Source organism: Phacochoerus africanus, chromosome 1 (assembly GCF_016906955.1).
Source record: "Phacochoerus africanus isolate WHEZ1 chromosome 1, ROS_Pafr_v1, whole genome shotgun sequence".
Taxonomy (NCBI): Eukaryota; Metazoa; Chordata; class Mammalia; order Artiodactyla; family Suidae; genus Phacochoerus; species Phacochoerus africanus.
Window position 1 is genome coordinate 213,581,760 of NC_062544.1, and position 17,631 is coordinate 213,599,390.

Below are 17,631 nucleotides of genomic sequence, written 5' to 3' on the forward strand. Positions count from 1 at the left end.
GTCCAGAAAAGGAAAAATATGCAATCTAGGATACCCTACCCAACAAGATTATCATTTAAAATAGAAGGAGAGGAGTTCCTGCTGTGGAACAGTAAGTTAAGAATCCAACTGCAGTGGCTTGGGTTGCTGCAGAACTTTGGGTCTGATCCCTGGCCCAGCACAGTGAGATAAAGGATCCAGTGTGGCTGCAGCTGAGGTGTAGGTTGCAGCTACAGCTTGGATTCATTCCCTCATCCAGGAACTTCCATATGTCACAGATGAGGCCTTTAAAAAAAAAAAAAAGGAGTTCCCGTCGTGGCGCAGTGGTTAACGAATCCAACTAGGAACCATGAGGTTGCCGGTTCGGTCCCTGCCCTTGCTCAGTGGGTTAACGATCTGGCATTGCCGTGAGCTGTGGTGTAGGTTGCAGACGCGGCTCGGATCCCGCGTTGCTGTGGCTCTGGCGTAGGCTGGCGGCTGCAGCTCCAATTCGACCCCTAGCCTGGGAACCTCCATATGCCAGGGGAGCGGTCCAAGAAATGGCAAAAAGACAAAAAAAAAAAAATTAGAAGGATAAAGAATTTCTCACACAACTAAAAACTAAAAGAATGCATCAATACTAAGCCTATCCTAAAGGAAATATTGAAAGGTCTTCTCTAAATAGAAAAGATGTATCTATAAGAAAGAGAATAGATTTTCCCATAATTGGGAAGTAAATCACTTAAGTCGGTACACATATTTTAAAAATTAAAAAAAATCTGTGAAAATGATGATAACCTCAACAAAGAGCAAAAGGATGAACATGAAGGTGTAAAAGAGTACATCAAAATCATAAAATGTGGTGGAGGAAAAGTAAGAAAATGTACTTTTTTTCTAGAACATGTTTGAGCCTATCTGACTAAAGCAGGTAGATACAGGAAGGGGCTAACATACTTGAAAAACAGGGCAAACACAAATCAAAAACATACAATAGATTCACAAAAGCAAAAAAGAAGGAAACATAAGCATAATGCAAAAGAAAATCAGCAGGGAGTTCCCATCATGGCTCAGCAGTTACCAAACCCAACTAGGACCCATGAGGATGTGGCTTCCATCCCTGGCCTCACTTATTGGGTTAAAGATCCAGCAGGCTGTGAGCCATGGTGTAGGTCGAAGATGTGGCTTGGATACCACATTGCTGTGGCTATGGCAAAGACAGGCAGCTGTAGCTCTGATCTGACCCCTAGCCCAAGAACCTCCATATGCTGGGTGTGGCCCAAAAAACAAAAGAAAGAGAGGAATTACCGTTGTGGCTCAATGGTTAATGAATCCGACTAGGAACCATGATGTTCTGGGTTCAATCCCTGGCCTTGCTCAGTGGGTTAAGGATCAAGCATTGCCATGAGCTGTGGTGTAGGTCACAGATGTGGCTCAAATCCCCATTTGCTGTGGTTCTGGTGTAGACCAGAGGCTACAGCTCCGATTAGACCCCTAGCTTGGGAACCTCCATATGCCGAGGGTGCACCCCTAGAAAAGGCAAAAAGAAAGAAAGAAAGTAAGTAAGTAAGTCAACAAATCAAAAAAGGAAACAAAAAGAAAACAGGGGTCACAATACTTTTAACATACAAAATAGACATTAAAATAATTGCTATAAAGAAAGATAAAGAGGGACACTATACAATGATAAAAGGATCAGTACAAGGAGAGGATATTATACTCATCAACATATATGATATGCACCCAACACAGGAGTACTTGAATACATAAAACAAATACTAAGAGACATGAAAGGAGAAACTGATGAGAATACAATAGTAGTAGCAGACTTTAACACCTTGTTCACATCAATGGACATATTTTTGAGAAAGAAAATCAATAAGGCAACAGAGATTCTAAATGATACATAAAACAGATTTCACTGATATCTTGAAGACATTACATCCAAAAAAAGCAGAATATTCATTCTTTTCTAGTGCATATGGAACATTCACTAGGACTGACCATATCCTAGGGCACAAATTTAAAAGGCTAGAAATTATTTCAAGCATCTCTTCCAACCACAACAGCGTGGAACTAGAAATCAACCATAGAAAAACAAATGAGAGAAAAACAATTACATCGAGACTAAACAACATGCTAGTAAAAAACCAATGGTTCAACAAGGAAACCAAAGAGGAAATTCAAAAATATCCTGAGAAAAATGACAATGAAAACACAACCATACAAAATCTATGGGACACAGCAAAAGCAGTTGTTAAAGGCAAGTTGAAAGCAATACAGGTCTTCCTCAAAAGAAAAATCTCAGGAGTTCCTGTTGTGGCACAGTGGTTAATGAATCCGACTAGGAACCATGAGGTTACGGGTTCGATCCCTGGCCTTGCTCAGTGGGTTGAGGATCCGGCGTTGCCATGAGCTGTGGTGTAGGTCGAAGACACGGCTCAGATCTGGCATTGCTGTGACTCTGGAGTAGGCCGGCAGCTACAGCTCTGATTGGGCCCCTAGCCTGGGAACCTCCATATGCCGCAGGAGCAGCTCTAGAAAAGGCAAAAAAAAAAGAAAGAAAAAAAAAAAAACTCAAATAAATAACCTAAGCTACTATAACCTAAAAGCATTAGAACAAAACTTAAAATCAGCAGAAGGGAAATAATAAAGATCAGAGAAGGAATAAATAAAAGATTATAAAACAATAGAAAAAAATAAATAAGAGCTGGTTCTTTGAAAGTGTAAAAAAAAATTAACAAACCTCTGGCCATGCTCACCAAGAAGAAAAGAGAGAGAACCCAAATAAAATAAGAAATGAAAAAGGAGAAATATCACCAATACTTCAGAAACACAAGTAACCACAAGAGAACACTATACAGTTATATGCCAACAAATTCAACATCTAAAAAAAATGGACAACTTTCTAGAAACATACAGCCCACCAAAACTGAATCAAGAAGAAACAGATAATTTGAACAGACTGATTACTAGAAGTGAAACAGAATCTGTACTTTTAAAAATTCCCTACAAAAGTCCAGGACTAGATGGCTTCTTAGGCAAATTCTACACCAAACACAAATGGAAGAATTTTTACCAATCCTTCTTAAACTGTTCCAAAAGACTGAAGAGGAAGGAACACTAACAAAGACATTCTATGAAGAGACCATCACCCTAATACCAAAACCAAAGATATCACCAAAAAAAAAAAGAATAGACCAGTATCTTTGATGAATATAGATGCAAAAATTCTCAATAAAACATTAGCAAATCAAATTCAACAACATATCAAAAAGATCATACACCACAACCAAATGGGATTCATCTCAGGGTCACAATGATGGTTTAACATACACAAATCAATCAATATGATATACCACATTAACAAAAGAAAAGACAAAAACCAGAGTTTCTGTTGTGGCTCAGCCATAACGAACCCGAATATTATCCATGAGGACATGGGTTTGATCCCTAGCCTCATTCAGTGGGTTAAAGATCTGGTGTTGCCCTGAACTGTGTAGATCACAGACACAGCCTGAAACCTGCATTGCTGTGACTGTGGTGTAGGCCAGCAGCCACAGCTCCAATTGACCCCTAGCCTGGGAACTTCCATATGCTACATAGGAGGCCCTAAAAAGCAAAAAACAATAAATTAATTAATCAAATAAAACAAAGGATCCAGTGTTGCCTCAGCTGAAGCATAGGTTGCTGCTCAGATTCAATCCCTAGCCCGGGTGGGTGTGGCCATTAAAATAAAGAAATACGGAGTTCCCGTCGTGGCGCAGTGGTTAATGAATCCGACTAGGAACCATGAGGTTGCGGGTTCGGTCCCTGCCCTTGCTCAGTGGGTTAACGATCCGGCATTGCTGTGAGCTGTGGTGTAGGTTGCAGACACGGCTCGGGTCCTGCGTTGCTGTGGCTCTGTCGTAGGCCGGTGGCTATAGCTCCGATTCGACCCCTAGCCTGGGAACCTCCATATACCACGGGAGCGGCCCAAGAAATCTCAAAAAAGACAATAAATAAATAAATAAATAAATAAAATACATACATACATACATGAAAATAAATAAGATGGTTATACCACCCAAAGCAATCTACAGATTTAATGTGATATCTATCAAATTACCCATGGTATTTTTCAAAGAACTAGAACCAATAATCCTAAAGTGTATATAGAACCTTTAAAGGCTCAGAATTGCCAAAGCAGTCCTGAGGAAAAAGAACAAAGCAGGAGGCACGGCCCTCCCAAACTTTGGACCATAGTATGAAGCTACAGCAATCAAAATGGCATGGTAATGGAGTTGTTGTGGCTTAGTGGTTAAGAAACCCAACTAGTATCCACAAGGACTTGGGTTCGATCCCTGGCCTCACCCAGTGGGTTAAGGATCTGGCAATGCTGTGAGCTATGGCATAGCTTGAAGACGAGGCTCAGATCCCATGGTGCTGTGGCTGTGGAGGAGGCTGACAGCCACAGCACTGATTCAACCCCTAGCCTGGGAACCTCCATATGCCTCAGGTGCAGACCCAAAAAATAGACGGTCAGACAGACAGACAGATAGCATGGTCTCGTCACAAAAACAGAAATATAAATCAAAGGAACAGAACATGAGCCCAGAAATAAACCCACACACCTATGGACAATTACTCTTCAACAAAGGAGGCAAGAATATACAATGGGGAAAAGAGAATCTTCAGCAAGCAGTGTTGGGAAAGTCGGACAGCTGCATGTAAACCAATGAAGTTAGAACACACTCTCACACCTACATAAACTCAAAATAGCTTAAAGACTTAAATATACAATAAGACATCATAAAACTCCTAGAAAAGAACATGGGCAAAATATTACCTGACATCAATCATACCAGTGTTTTCTTTTTTTTTTTTTTTTTAATCGTAAGGCAGTTTTATTTAGTTATTTTTTTTAATTTATTTTATTTTTTTTTTTGTCTTTTTGCTATTTCTTTGGGCCGCTCCCTCGGCATATGGAGGTTCCCAGGCTAGGGGTCAAATTGGAGCTGTAGTCCCCGGCCTACGCCAGAGCCACAGCAACACGGGATCCGAGCCGAGTCTGCAACCTACACCACAGCTCACCGAAACGCCAGATCGTTAACCCACTGAGCAAGGGCAGGGACCGAACCCGCAACCTCATGGTTCCTAGTCGGATTCGTTAACCACTGCGCCACGACAGGAACTCCCATATCAGTGTTTTCTTAAGTCAGTCTCCCAAGGCAATAGACATAAAAGCAAAAATAAACAAATGGGACCTAATCAAACCTATAAGCTTTTGCGCAACAATGGAAGCCATAAACAAAAGACAACATATAGACTTGGAGAAAATACTTGCAAATGCTGAGACTGACAAGGGCTTAATCTCCCAAATATACAAACAACTCATATAATAATTTTTTTAAAGGCACATAAACAGATGCTCATCATTGCTAATTACTAGAGAAATGCAAATCAAGGAGTTCCCGTCGTGATGCAGCAGAAATGAATCCAACTAAGAATTACGAGGTTTTGGGTTCAACCTCTGGCCTTGCTCAGTGGGTCAAGGATTTGGTGTTGCCGTGAGCTGTGGTGTAGGTTGTAGACACAGCTCGGATCTGGCGTTGCTGTGGCTCTGACGTAGACTGGTGGCTATAGCTCCAATTGGACCCCTAGCCTGGGAACCTCCATGTGCCGCTGGTGTGGCCCTAAAAAGACAAAAAACGGGGGGGGGGGGGCAAATCAAAACTACAATGAGTTATCACCTCATACTGCTCAGAACGGTCATCATTAAATGTCTACAAATAATAAATGCTGGAGAGGGTGTGGAAAAACGGAATCATCCTCTTACCCTTCGGTGGCAATGTAAACAGGTACAACCATTATGGAAAACAGTATGGAGAGTGTTCAAAAAACTAAATACAAAGTTACCACAGGATCCAGCAATCCCACTCCTGGGCATATATCAGACAAAGCTATAATTCAAAAAGATACATGAATCCCTATGTTCATAGCAGCACTATTCGCAATTGCCAAGACATGGAAACAACCTAAATGTCCAGTGACAGATAATCAATAAAGAATATGTGGTGGGAGTTCCCATCGTGGCGCAGCGGAAACAAATCTGACTAGCAACCATGAGGTTGCAGGTTTGATCCCTGGCCTCGCTCAGTGGGTTAAGGAAATGGTGTTGCCATGAGCTGTGGTTTAGCTTGCAGACACAGCTCGGATCTGGCGTTGCTGTGGCTGTGGTGTAGGCCGGCAGCTGTAGCTCTGATTGGACCCCTAGCCTGGGAACTTCCATATGCCACGGGTGTGGCCCTAAAAAGCAAAAAGTGGTATTGGAATTTCCTGGTGACCTAGCTTAGCAGTTAAGGGCTTAGCATTCTCACTGCTGTCCTCATGCCATGGGCATGGCCAAAAAAAGAATATTACCCAGCCATTTAAAAGAATGAAATAATGCCATCTGCAGCAATATGGATGTACCCAGAGATTATCAAACTAAGCAAAGTCAGAAAAAGCAAGACAAATACCATATGATACCACTTATGCAGAATCTAAAATACAACACAAATCAACATAACTATGAAACAAAAACAGACTAACAGATATAGTAAACAGACTTGTGGTTGCCAAGGGGGTTGTGGGTGAGGGAGGGAAGGAATGGGAATCTGGGATTAACAGAGGCTAACTATTATATATAGGATGGATAAACAACAAGCTCCTACTCTATAGCATAGAGAACTATATTCAATATCCTGTGATTAAACCATAATGGAAAAGAATACAAAAAGAATAAATATATACGTATATATATCACATATGTATAACTGAGTCACTTTGCTATACAGCATAAATTAACATAATATTGAAAATCAACAATGAAAAAAAATTTTTAATTAAAAAAAGGAAAGCAATCTCCTCTAGCAAGGGAAAATGGACCCTAATCCCAAACTTTTAACAAGAGGTGTCCTTATTAACAATGTTATTTTTGGATGGCAGTGTTTGGGAGATTTTAAGCTGTTTTATTTTTTCCTTTTATCCGTGTAGTTCTTCTTTTTTTTTTTTTTAAATGGCCATACCTGAGGCATATGGACGTCCCCACACTAGGGGTTGAATCTGAGCTGCAGCTGCCAGCCTACACCACAGCCACAGCAATGCTGGATCTGAGCCATGTCTGTGACCTGGATCCTTAATCCTGAGCAAGCCCAAGGACTGAACCCACATCGTCATGCATACGAGTTCGTTTCCACTGAGCCACAAAGGGAACTCCTATCTGCATTTTTATGTTCACTTTCAGATGATTAACAAGGATTTCTAACTCAGTGGGAAGGCCCTACCCGGGATCTTCAAGGGTAACTCTAATAACAATGTCTCACTGATACACAGCATTATTTCACTAGAACCAGAAGTAGACAACTCATGGGAGTTCCTGCCGTGGCACGGTGGGTTAAGAATCTGACTGCAGGAGTTCCCGTCATGGCGCAGTGGTTAACGAATCCGACTAGGAACCATGAGGTTGCGGGTTCGGTCCCTGCCCTTGCTCAGTGGGTTAATGATCCGGCGTTGCCGTGAGCTGTGGTGTAGGTTGCAGACGCGGCTCGGATCCTGCGTTGCTGTGGCTCTGGCGTAGGCTAGTGGCTACAGCTCCGATTCAACCCCTAGCCTGGGAACCTCCATATGCCGTGGGAGTGGCCCAAGAAATAGCAACAACAACAACAAAAAAGACAAAAAGACAAAAAAAAAAAAGAATCTGACTGCAGTGGCTCAGGTTGCTGTAGGGGTTTGAGTTCAATCCGTGGCCTGGCAGAGTGGGTTAAAGGATCCAGGGTTGTCACAGCTGTGGCTCAGATTCAGTCCCTGGCCAGGGAACTTCCACATTCTGCAGGTGTGGCCATGGAACAACAAAAAAGCATTCATATGCCATGAACTAGTGTATTCATTGCATCCTTTTGACCACCCTATGTGTTAGATAGCACCTTTACAAATAGAGGCTTAAGGAGGTTAGGTAACTTTCCCGAAGATCCTTAACTAGCATATGGCAGAACTAAGATTCTGATTATAGGTTATGCGATGACAGAAACTGAGTTGTTAATTACTATGTTGTGCCACTTCCAATGCAGGAAATACCTTATTATCTTTGCTCTACAAAAGCAACTTAGTTCTATTTTATCTTTCCCTTTTAATAGCCATGGGCCAAGAGTAACCTAGAAAAGAGACTTTTTAAAATTCACAATTTATCCACTTGCTTTCACTAAACCATGAACCCAAAAGGAAAATGCATTTGGAACACAGTTTCTTTTACTCCAAAAGACTAAAATTTTAGTATGACCAAGAAACAAAGGATAAAACATTAGGAAAAAAAACAAAATAAAATTCAAATTATAATCCAGCCAGCAAGTACCTAGTATGAAAAACAAAAATTGAGGTGTTTTTTAAAATTTAAATTACTCATCATGTTATACCAACTGTGTCAGTTTTTTCTTGATATAACTGACAAGGGTCACTTGGATTACCATCCCACCCTAAAAGTGGAAGGGGTTTGTTGTGTTGTGCACTTAAGAAATGCAACCAGGAGCTCCCGTCATGGCGCAGTGGTTAACGAATCCGACTAGGAACCATGAGGTTGCAGGTTCGGTCCCTGCCCTTGCTCAGTGGGTTAGCGATCCGGCGTTGCCGTGAGCTGTGGTGTAGGTTGCAGACGCGGCTTGGATCCAGCGTTGCTGTGGCTCTGGCATAGGCCGGCAGCTACAGCTCCGATTGGACCCCTAGCCTGGGAACCTCCATATGCCTGGGAGAGGCCCAAGAAATAGTAAAAAGACAAAAAAAAAAAAAAAAAAGAAATGCAACCACTTGGTTCTCCAACAAAATACAATACACATGTCAGGAAGGTCCCACACCAAAAATAAGAAAGGCATGAAATATCTAAGAATAAACTTAAGGAATGTGCAAAGTCTAAGTGAAAAGCACTATCAAGTCCTAGTAAGGGACACTGGTCAACAAATAGAGTAATTCTTTGGTTTGTAGATAGGAAAACTTCAAATTAAAATAAATGCAACTTTCCCTAAATTGGTTTATTAATGTAATGCAATACCAATCAAAAGCCTTAGTTTAACTGAAAAACAAATCCAAAATTCATCTTGGGACAAAAATGTGAGAAATTCTGGGAGTTCCAGTCATGGCTCAGAAGTAACGAACCTGACTAGGATCCACGAGGATAAAGGTTTGATCCCTGGCCTCATTCAATGGGTTAAGGATCCAGCGTTGCTGTGAGCTGTGGTGTAGGTCACAGACTCGGCTCGGATCTTGTACTACTGTGGTGTAGGCTGGTGGCTGTAGCTCCAATTCAACCCCTAGCTTGGGAACTTCCATGTGCTGAGGGTGTGGCCCTAAAAAACAAAAATGTGAGAAATTCTTAGAAATTTTTGAAAAAGATTAAAGGGAGATGTGAATGAGGCAAGGGAGAAGGAGGACCTAGTCCCATCAAATTAGAAAACCAACTACAATAATTGAAGCAGCATAGTGCTGTCCCAGAAACAGAGAAATCAACCAAAAAGGAACCCAAATGGCAGGTAGCATCTCATAATCATAGGAAAAAAATGAATTAATCAAAATAGTGTTAGAACTAAAACTTTTATTCACAGGTGAAATTCATTTCAGTGTAAAGAATGTGGCAGGGATTCATCTTTACTTTCTTCCAAACAGATAAATGTAAAAATAATACATTACTAGTCTAAAAGAAAATAGGGTTGAATATTTTTATAATATTGAAATTTATAGCTTTTTTTTTTTTTTTGCTATTTCTTTGGGCCGCTCCCACGACATATGGAGGTTCCCAGGCTAGGGGTTGAATCGGAGCTGTAGCCACCGGCCTACGACAGAGCCACAGCAACGTGGGACCCGAGCCGCGTCTGCAACCTACACCACAGCTCACGGCAACGCCGGATCATTAACCCACTGAGCAAGGGCAGGGACCGAACCCGCAACCTCATGGTTCCTAGTCGGATTTGTTAACCACTGCGCCACGACAGGAACTCCATAATATTGAAATTTAATAATTTCACAAATTATTAAATTTCAAAAGTAATTTTGAAAAATAATTTTAAAAATTTTATAATTTTTGAAATGGGAACAAGATTTTTTTCTAGTACATGACCATAAACATGTTAAAATAAAAGTGGCAGACACCCCATGATTCCTTTAGAATTTTATGTCCTTATGACCACATGTTTTAAATACATTAGAAGCACTTCTTTTTCTTTTTGCTTTTAAGGGCTGCACCCTTGGCATATAGAAGTTCCTAGGCTAGGAGCTGAATCGGAGCTACAGCTGCTGGCCTATACCACAGCAACACAGCAACTGAGCCGCATCTGCGACCTGCACCACAGCTTGAGTCAACGCTGGATCCTAACCCACTGATTGAGACCAGGGACTGAACCCGAAACCTCATGGATACTAGTCAGAATCGTTTCCGATGTGCCACAAGGGGAACTCCTATACTCATTCTTATTGAAGCTATTTCCCATTCAATACATGAAGTTTTCTTTCCCCTAAGTCAATTCAAAACAATTCAGTAGTCCATTAAATCAATCTGCCCTATTTTAAGCAATTCCCTACTGATGACCCTTTAAGTTGTTAATTTTTAGCTCTCCATATAATGTTTAAAACAACTAAAACCCTCAACATATCCTTGTTCTTTGTTTTCTTAGAACACATTTGCTAAAATTCAAGTTCCTGGGTCAAAGGATACACATATCTAAAACTTCAGTTGATGGACATTTGTGTACACTTTTTGGCTATTAGGAATAATGATGCTATGAACATTTGTGTACAAGTTTTCTTGTGTCTATTTGTTTCTAATTAAAATTTCAATTCATGTGGAATATACTGTGACACAGGAATCTATTTCTTTTTCCTCCAAAACAGCTAGTCTGAGTACAGAATTCTAGATTTTCCTATCCTCCCTCACATCTTTTAAGGTTGTCTTGCACAAACATAACACTACTGAGATTGCAAAATATCCAACTTGGTTTTGAAGGGAGTAACTTTTTGAACTTATGTTTCATCAGTTTATACAATATTTGATAACAATATCAAACAAAATATGAAACAAAAAAGTAAATTTTAAGTTCAACAGGTTCAATACAAAGTGAGAGTAACATATATTAGAGAAGAGCCAGAGTTCCCGTTGTGGCGCAGCAGAAACGAATCCAACTAGGAACCATGAGGTTGCAGGTTCGATCCCTTGCCTTGCTCAGTGGGTTAAAGATTCAGCATTGCCATGAGCTGTGGTGTAGGTCGCAGACACAGATCGGATCTGGCGTTGCTGTGGCTCTGGTGTAGGCTGGCAGCTACAGTTCTGATTAGACCCCTAGCCTGGGAACCTCCATATGTCGCAGGTGCAACCCTAAAATGCAAAAAAATAAAATTTTTAAAAAATATAGGGAGAAGGGCCAGCATTCAGCACACTAAAGAATTTAATATTGCTAATGCTATAAAGTAGATTAAGGGAATATCTATCGTACTATCCTATGTTCCTATTCTAATTGCTCTAACAATCCTAATTTCTCAGGTTTAGTTCTCTGATTTTTTCAGTCTGTCTCTTCCACTGTGTTGGCTTTACCCAAACGTTTGGTGATACATTATAGGTTCGTTTCTACTTGAGTGACTTGCTGGGTGCAGAAAAGGTTGTGACGGGCAATAGCTTTGAACTATTTTCAATGCGGGCATGCTAAGAACTCCTAAAACTGTTCTTCCGGAAAGGGTTGTTCTTCATTCTTGCCAGATGTTACAAATAATGGGGAGGGGGAGAGAGAAATGGTCTCTCTCTCCATACCAACCTCTTGCTCTTACAACATCAGTGCTCTATGTCAATTACATCTCAATAAAATTAGGGGAGGGGAGATATTCAGCTTGATAGCAGATATCCTCCTTGCTGATATGTTGCACAGGCAGGGAGAGATGTTTTGTGGAGATTTTCCAAGTCCTCAGTCTTTTCCCATGGGTCTCCCTCTTCCTCTCCACCATCTCCAGAAATGGGAACCCTCAGTGTTGCACCATTTTCCTGTGTTAATCTTCCTTTTGCCACTGGGGCTCCCCTTTGAAACCTTTACTTTCTGCCTTGTTCAGTTTCTGCTTTTGATCCACCAAAACTGAGTATGCAGATACATATGCTTTTAATAATACTTTTCATAATTTCTATGGATTTGGTAGGAAAAAGAGAGTCCATGGGCTTACTTCATCTTCCTGAAGTTGGAACTGCTATGGGTTTCTGACAGATATTCTTTACTAATTGAAAGAAATCTTCCTTTTTCTTTTTTTGGCCATACCCACAGCATGTGGAAAATTCCTGGGCCAGTGACCGAATCCAAATTGCAGTTGTGACTTGCGCCATAGCCACAGCAACACCAGATACTTAACCCGCTGCACTACAAGGGAACTTCCAGGAAATTTTCTAAGCAATATAAACAACAAAGGAAGCTAAGCTTTAATAACAGGCTTTCGGTACTTGATGAGATGCCATGATTTTTCTCCTTTAGCCTATTAAAATTAATTACATTACAGGTCACTAACTGAATTCTGCAAAAATTTCTATGTTTTCAGATCATGCTATAGTTTTACTATAGCACATACTCAATTCTGGAGTCCCCATCGTGGCCCAGTGGTTGGCGAACCCAACTAACATCCATGAGAACTCAGGTTTGATCCCTGGCCTTGCTCAGTGGGTTAAGGATCCAGTGTTGCCGTGAGCTGTGGTGTAGGTCGCAGACATGGCTTGGACCCCAAGTTGCTGTGGCACAGGCCATGGGCTACAGCCCCCTAGCCTGGGAACCTCCATATGCTGTGGGTGAGGCCCTAAGACAAAAAAAAAGACCAAAAAAAAAAAACCCCCCAAAAAACCCATACTCAATTTTATCAACTGTTTTTGGAAATGCTACATCTATAAGTTAATTGGCATTTGTGGGTAAATGCTAACTTTTTCAGGTTTACAAATCAAAGTTCTCCTAAGCTAATAGCAGGAAAATTTGTCCATTCTAGGACAGTATAAACAACAGAAATTTTTTTTTTTTTAAGATTTTCTAGGACTCTGTACTTTGTCTTTTTGTGGGGAAGGCTTTGTATACATACTTATTGGTTGAGGAAACAAAATGTTCAAAATTATTTAAGCCACCAAAAAGTAACTCTCCTAATGCCCCAGAAAAAGCCATTTATGACAATTTTATACATTTGCCTAGATATGTCCTATACAAACACAAGTGCACACATATATACATGTACTCACATTACATATGTGCATGTATATATTTTAACAAAATGGCATTTCTGTTTTGTGACTTGTTTTCACTTTACATAGAGAGGTCAGTATCAAAATACAGATCAAATTTACTCTTTAATAGCTTCATGGAGAGTTCATGTTGACATGTTAAGAATGTTAAGAATGAGACATAATGTTCATAAGGATGCGGGGCGGGTTTGACCCCTGACCTTGCTCAGTAGGTTAAGGATCTGCATTGTCACACACTGTGGCACAGGTCACAGATGCGGCTTGGATCCAGAGTTGCCGTGGCTGTGGTGCAGGCATCAGATTCAGCTCCAATTCGACCCTTAGCCCAGGAACTTCCATATGATGCGTGTGTGGACATTAAAAAAAAAAAAATAGCTTCATGGTATACTGCCTGGATATGCCGTAATCTGTACATCCATAGAAACACTGTTGGGGCTCAGTGGGCTAAGAATCTGACTAGTATCCATGAAGATTCAGTTTTGATCCCTGGCCTCATTCAGTGAGTTAAAGGATCCAGCATTGCCGTGAACTGTGGTGCAGGTTGCAGACATGGCTCGGACCTGGCATTGCTGAAGCTGTGGGGTAGGCAGGCAGCTGCAGCTCCGATTGGACCCCTAGCCTGGGAACTTTCATATGCCGCAAGTGTGGCAGTTAAAAAAAAAAAAAAAAAGATAAATTTTACTATGTAACAATTGAAATTTTCTGTTAAGCGAAAGTACCATGCAAGTTGGGGTACTGAGCGCTTTTACCAAAATTTAAAATTGTAATGGTGCTAAAGACCATGAAAGTACGAATCAGTGTATCCTGTTTGTTGCTACATTCTTAGAATCAGTCCTGGTACACAGGAGCTTCTCATATATTAAATAAGTAAAATATAAACAGTCTAATAGAAAATCAGGCAAAGGAAAATTACATACAAACAAAAAATGGCAAACAAGTATAGAAAAAGATGCTCAAACTTCAAACTTAATAATGCAAATTAAAACAAAGAACTTTCATGGGGTCTATGAGACTGGCAAAGTTTAACAAATGCTAACTGGTTTAACTTTTTAGAGAGTAATAGAACAATTCTCTTAAAAATTTAAGTGTATTCTTTCACCATCAATTCTACCACTAGGAATTTAACTTATAAAACCACCATACAAGTATAAAGAATAATTCCACTGCACCATTGTTCATAGAAGGAAACAACTAGAAGCAACATCAGTGTCTTTCAATCAAAAATTAAATAAATTACAGAATATCTACAAAATATAGCAACAGAAAAGAAAACGTCTAATTGCTCAAAGGGAAATCCAGGGAAGGGAAAAACAGGACTTCCTAGAAAGGATAATGGACAGCAGGTATGGACTGGAGAGCGGGGAGAATAAAGGAAGAATGCATACCAGAAAGGCAGATTGACAGCTGTTCATCGTCCACTGGAGAGGCTTTTTGACTGTTCTTCCCACCTCCCACTTGGTTTTCTAGTTTGAGTCCACTGCATGTCAGAGGGGCCTCCAGTGGACTTTTACAATAAGGGTGGTCCAGCAACTTAGAACTAAGAATGTTCTGCTTCAAAGATCCATCCTCATCCATCTGGCATGAGCTCTCATTGTGAACAGTCTCTTCAGACACGGGCCCATCTACACTACTCACAGGCGGATCTGCCCCAGACATTGACAGTTTTACTCTGTCATCATTGACAGTACTTGTCTGATTTTCCTGACTCAGAGCTTCTCTCTCAGCTTCCGAGATAAACGCATTACTAGAATGATGTTCTGGTAAGGGGATGTCATGAATCAGCTCTGTACACTCCCACTTAGGAGAGGAACAGGGTGACTGGTCCCAGGTGTATGTGACACTGCCATTCTGTTGGTCAGGGAATGCTTCATCTAAACTAAGCTCCTTGCCCAATAGAGGGCTTCCCTCAGTGTGGCCGTCAGGCACATGAGAGTTCTTTCCCCTCACCACAGCACCGCTGTCCATATCTGGAAGGTATGGTTGATGCCGACAAGAAGGGTCTTTAGGTTCTGAGGAAGGAAATGGGCTGCAAGTGCCACCCTCACCGTTCTCCCTAAGGGTCTCTTGATGGTCCCCAGTGACCTGCACCCAGCTTCGCTGGGCTTTTTTTAGCTTGCAAACTTTGTTTTTTGCTCTGAAGTGCTGGGATCTGAGAATCCTGTACCGAAATCTAATCATGGATAATTTCTCATACATCATATGAGGAGATACTTTTATTCTTCTGTGTTGGTTAAGATGGAACTTTTTTGGAATCAGGCGTCCTCCATTCCTGCGGTGCTCCGGCCTTTGACAGCAGCCATAACAAAAGCCCTTTCTCTTATGGTTGCTCAAGGTGACCACAATTGTGCCACTCTCTCCTGGACTTGGGGTCTCCCCACTGAACTTCATAGGAAAACCAGAAGCTTGTGGCTCTGTCCTAGATCTGTGACCATTAGCCTGACCTAAAACACTATTCGCTGGTAAGTCAGGCACTGCCTTCAAGAAACTTTTTTCTCCACAGTATTCATGGTCAGAGTTCTTTGCTGATGACAGCAACTTCTCTGCCTGGAGCTTCAGGACGGTCCTTGAGGAGGAACTCAAGTGTTTAGTGCCCTTTCTTTTCACTTTAGAGGACAAAGTCCTAAGATTCTGAGCAGCCACGTTGGACTTTGTCCTGGCAAAAAGCGGTTCATGCTGGATCCACTTTTTCTGGATTTGAAGGGCCTTCTTTCTACACTGGAAATGCCTTAAATGTCTGCTCCAAGTAACTGGCCTTCCCAACTTGGCTTTCAGAATGCACAAGTGTTGGTGAAAGCAGAATTTCTTAAAGCTTCCAAACCCAGTATTCCATCTCTCAGAAAAGGCTAAGTGGATTCCTTTCCTCCATAGAATTTTCCTCTGTTTTTTCATTTTTCTGATGCATAATGAGATCTGGATGCAGCTGTAAAGAAGAGAAAGAAAAATTACATTTCTACCCTAAAATTAAGGTCATAACATATATCCACAGGAGTTCCCACTGTGGCACAGCAGGTTACAAACTTGACATAGCATTCATGAGGATGCAGGTTTGATCCCTGGCCCCACTCAGTGGGTTAAGAATCTGGCACTGCCACAAGCTGTGGCACAGGTCTCAGATGCAGCTTGGATCCGGTGCTGCTGTGACTATGGCTTAGGGTGGCAGCTGCAGCTCCAATTCTACTCCTAGCCTTGGAACTTACATATGCCACAGGTGTGGGCTTAAAAAAAAAGAAGAAAAATCATTTCCCAATATACAGCCAGCTTCTGATGAAGTAGAAAGGACAGTGAGACAGAGAGAATTTCCAAGTGTTGGCCTTACTTCTCATTAGCTAAATGACTTTAAGCAAGTCACTTGAATTCTATATTCTCATTTGTAAAATGAGAGGGGACCAGACACCATTTAAGACTGAATCCAGGAGTTCCCGTTGTGGTACAGCAGAAACAAATCTGACTAGGAACCATGAGACTGCAGGTTCAATACCTGGCCTTGCTCAGTGGGTTCAGGATCTGGTGGTGTTGCCATGAGCTGTGGTGCAGGTCACAGACGTGGCACGGATCTGGCATTGCTGTGGCTCTGGCATAGGCTCAGACTGGCAGCTGTGGCTCCAATTAGACCCCTAGCTTGGGAACCTCCATATGCTGAGGGTGCAGCCCTAAAAAGCAAAAAAAAAAAAAAAAAAAAAGACTGAGTCCACATTAAAGCAATTTGTTCTAATTTGTTCTACACAACAAATCTTAGAAAGGAAGGATATTTTTATTCTGTATAATCATCCACAGACACTCAATAAATGCATGCAATATCAGTATCTCAAGAGGGAGACCAGCTTCCTCTTTGTCAGTCAAAGACTTCCTGGGAGTTCCTGTTGTGGCTCAGCATCCAAGAGGATGCTGCTTCAATCCCTGGCCTTGTTCAGTGGGTTAAGGATCCGGCATTGCTGTGAGCTGTGGTGTAGGTCGCAGATGTAGCTTGGATCCTACATTACTGTGGATGTGGCGTAGGCTGGCAGCTGCAGCTCAGATTCAACCCCTAGCCTGGGGAATTTCCATATGCCACTGGTGCAGCCCTAAAAAAAAAAGACTTTCTGGGTGACTATGCAGAGACCAGACTTTATCGGGTGCTCTCATCCAATTATGATTCTGCTCTCAAGTGAATAAAAGAAAAAGAACCAATATGTGTATATGTGTGTACATGTGTATATAAACACCAGGTACACACTTAAAGCAAACGGTAGGTGAAAATGATAGTCAAAAACAAGTAAGATTTCCCCTCAGATTTATTAAGATCTAACATTACTGAAGGCTCTTTAGCCTAGAAAGGCACCAGGCACTGTAGGAGGAACAGAAGAAATACCAGACCAAAAAACCAATATCCTATGAATCAAAAAAACACAAAATCCTATCAGCATTGACACTACGACTCAGGTTTG

General features: G+C 41.3%; 1 protein-coding gene across 3 annotated transcripts in view; it reads right to left on the reverse strand.

Annotated features, from left to right (window-relative positions):
* Positions 1-17,631, reverse strand: part of SENP5 (SUMO specific peptidase 5) — a 77,042-nt gene that overhangs the window by 40,422 nt on the left and 18,989 nt on the right. For all 3 annotated transcript variants that reach the window (XM_047789490.1, XM_047789471.1, XM_047789480.1), the window contains exon 2: positions 14,593-16,127. In XM_047789490.1, the coding sequence (XP_047645446.1) occupies positions 14,593-16,096 (1,504 nt within the window). In that variant the 5' untranslated portion in view covers positions 16,097-16,127. The remainder of the gene's footprint in view (positions 1-14,592; positions 16,128-17,631) is intronic.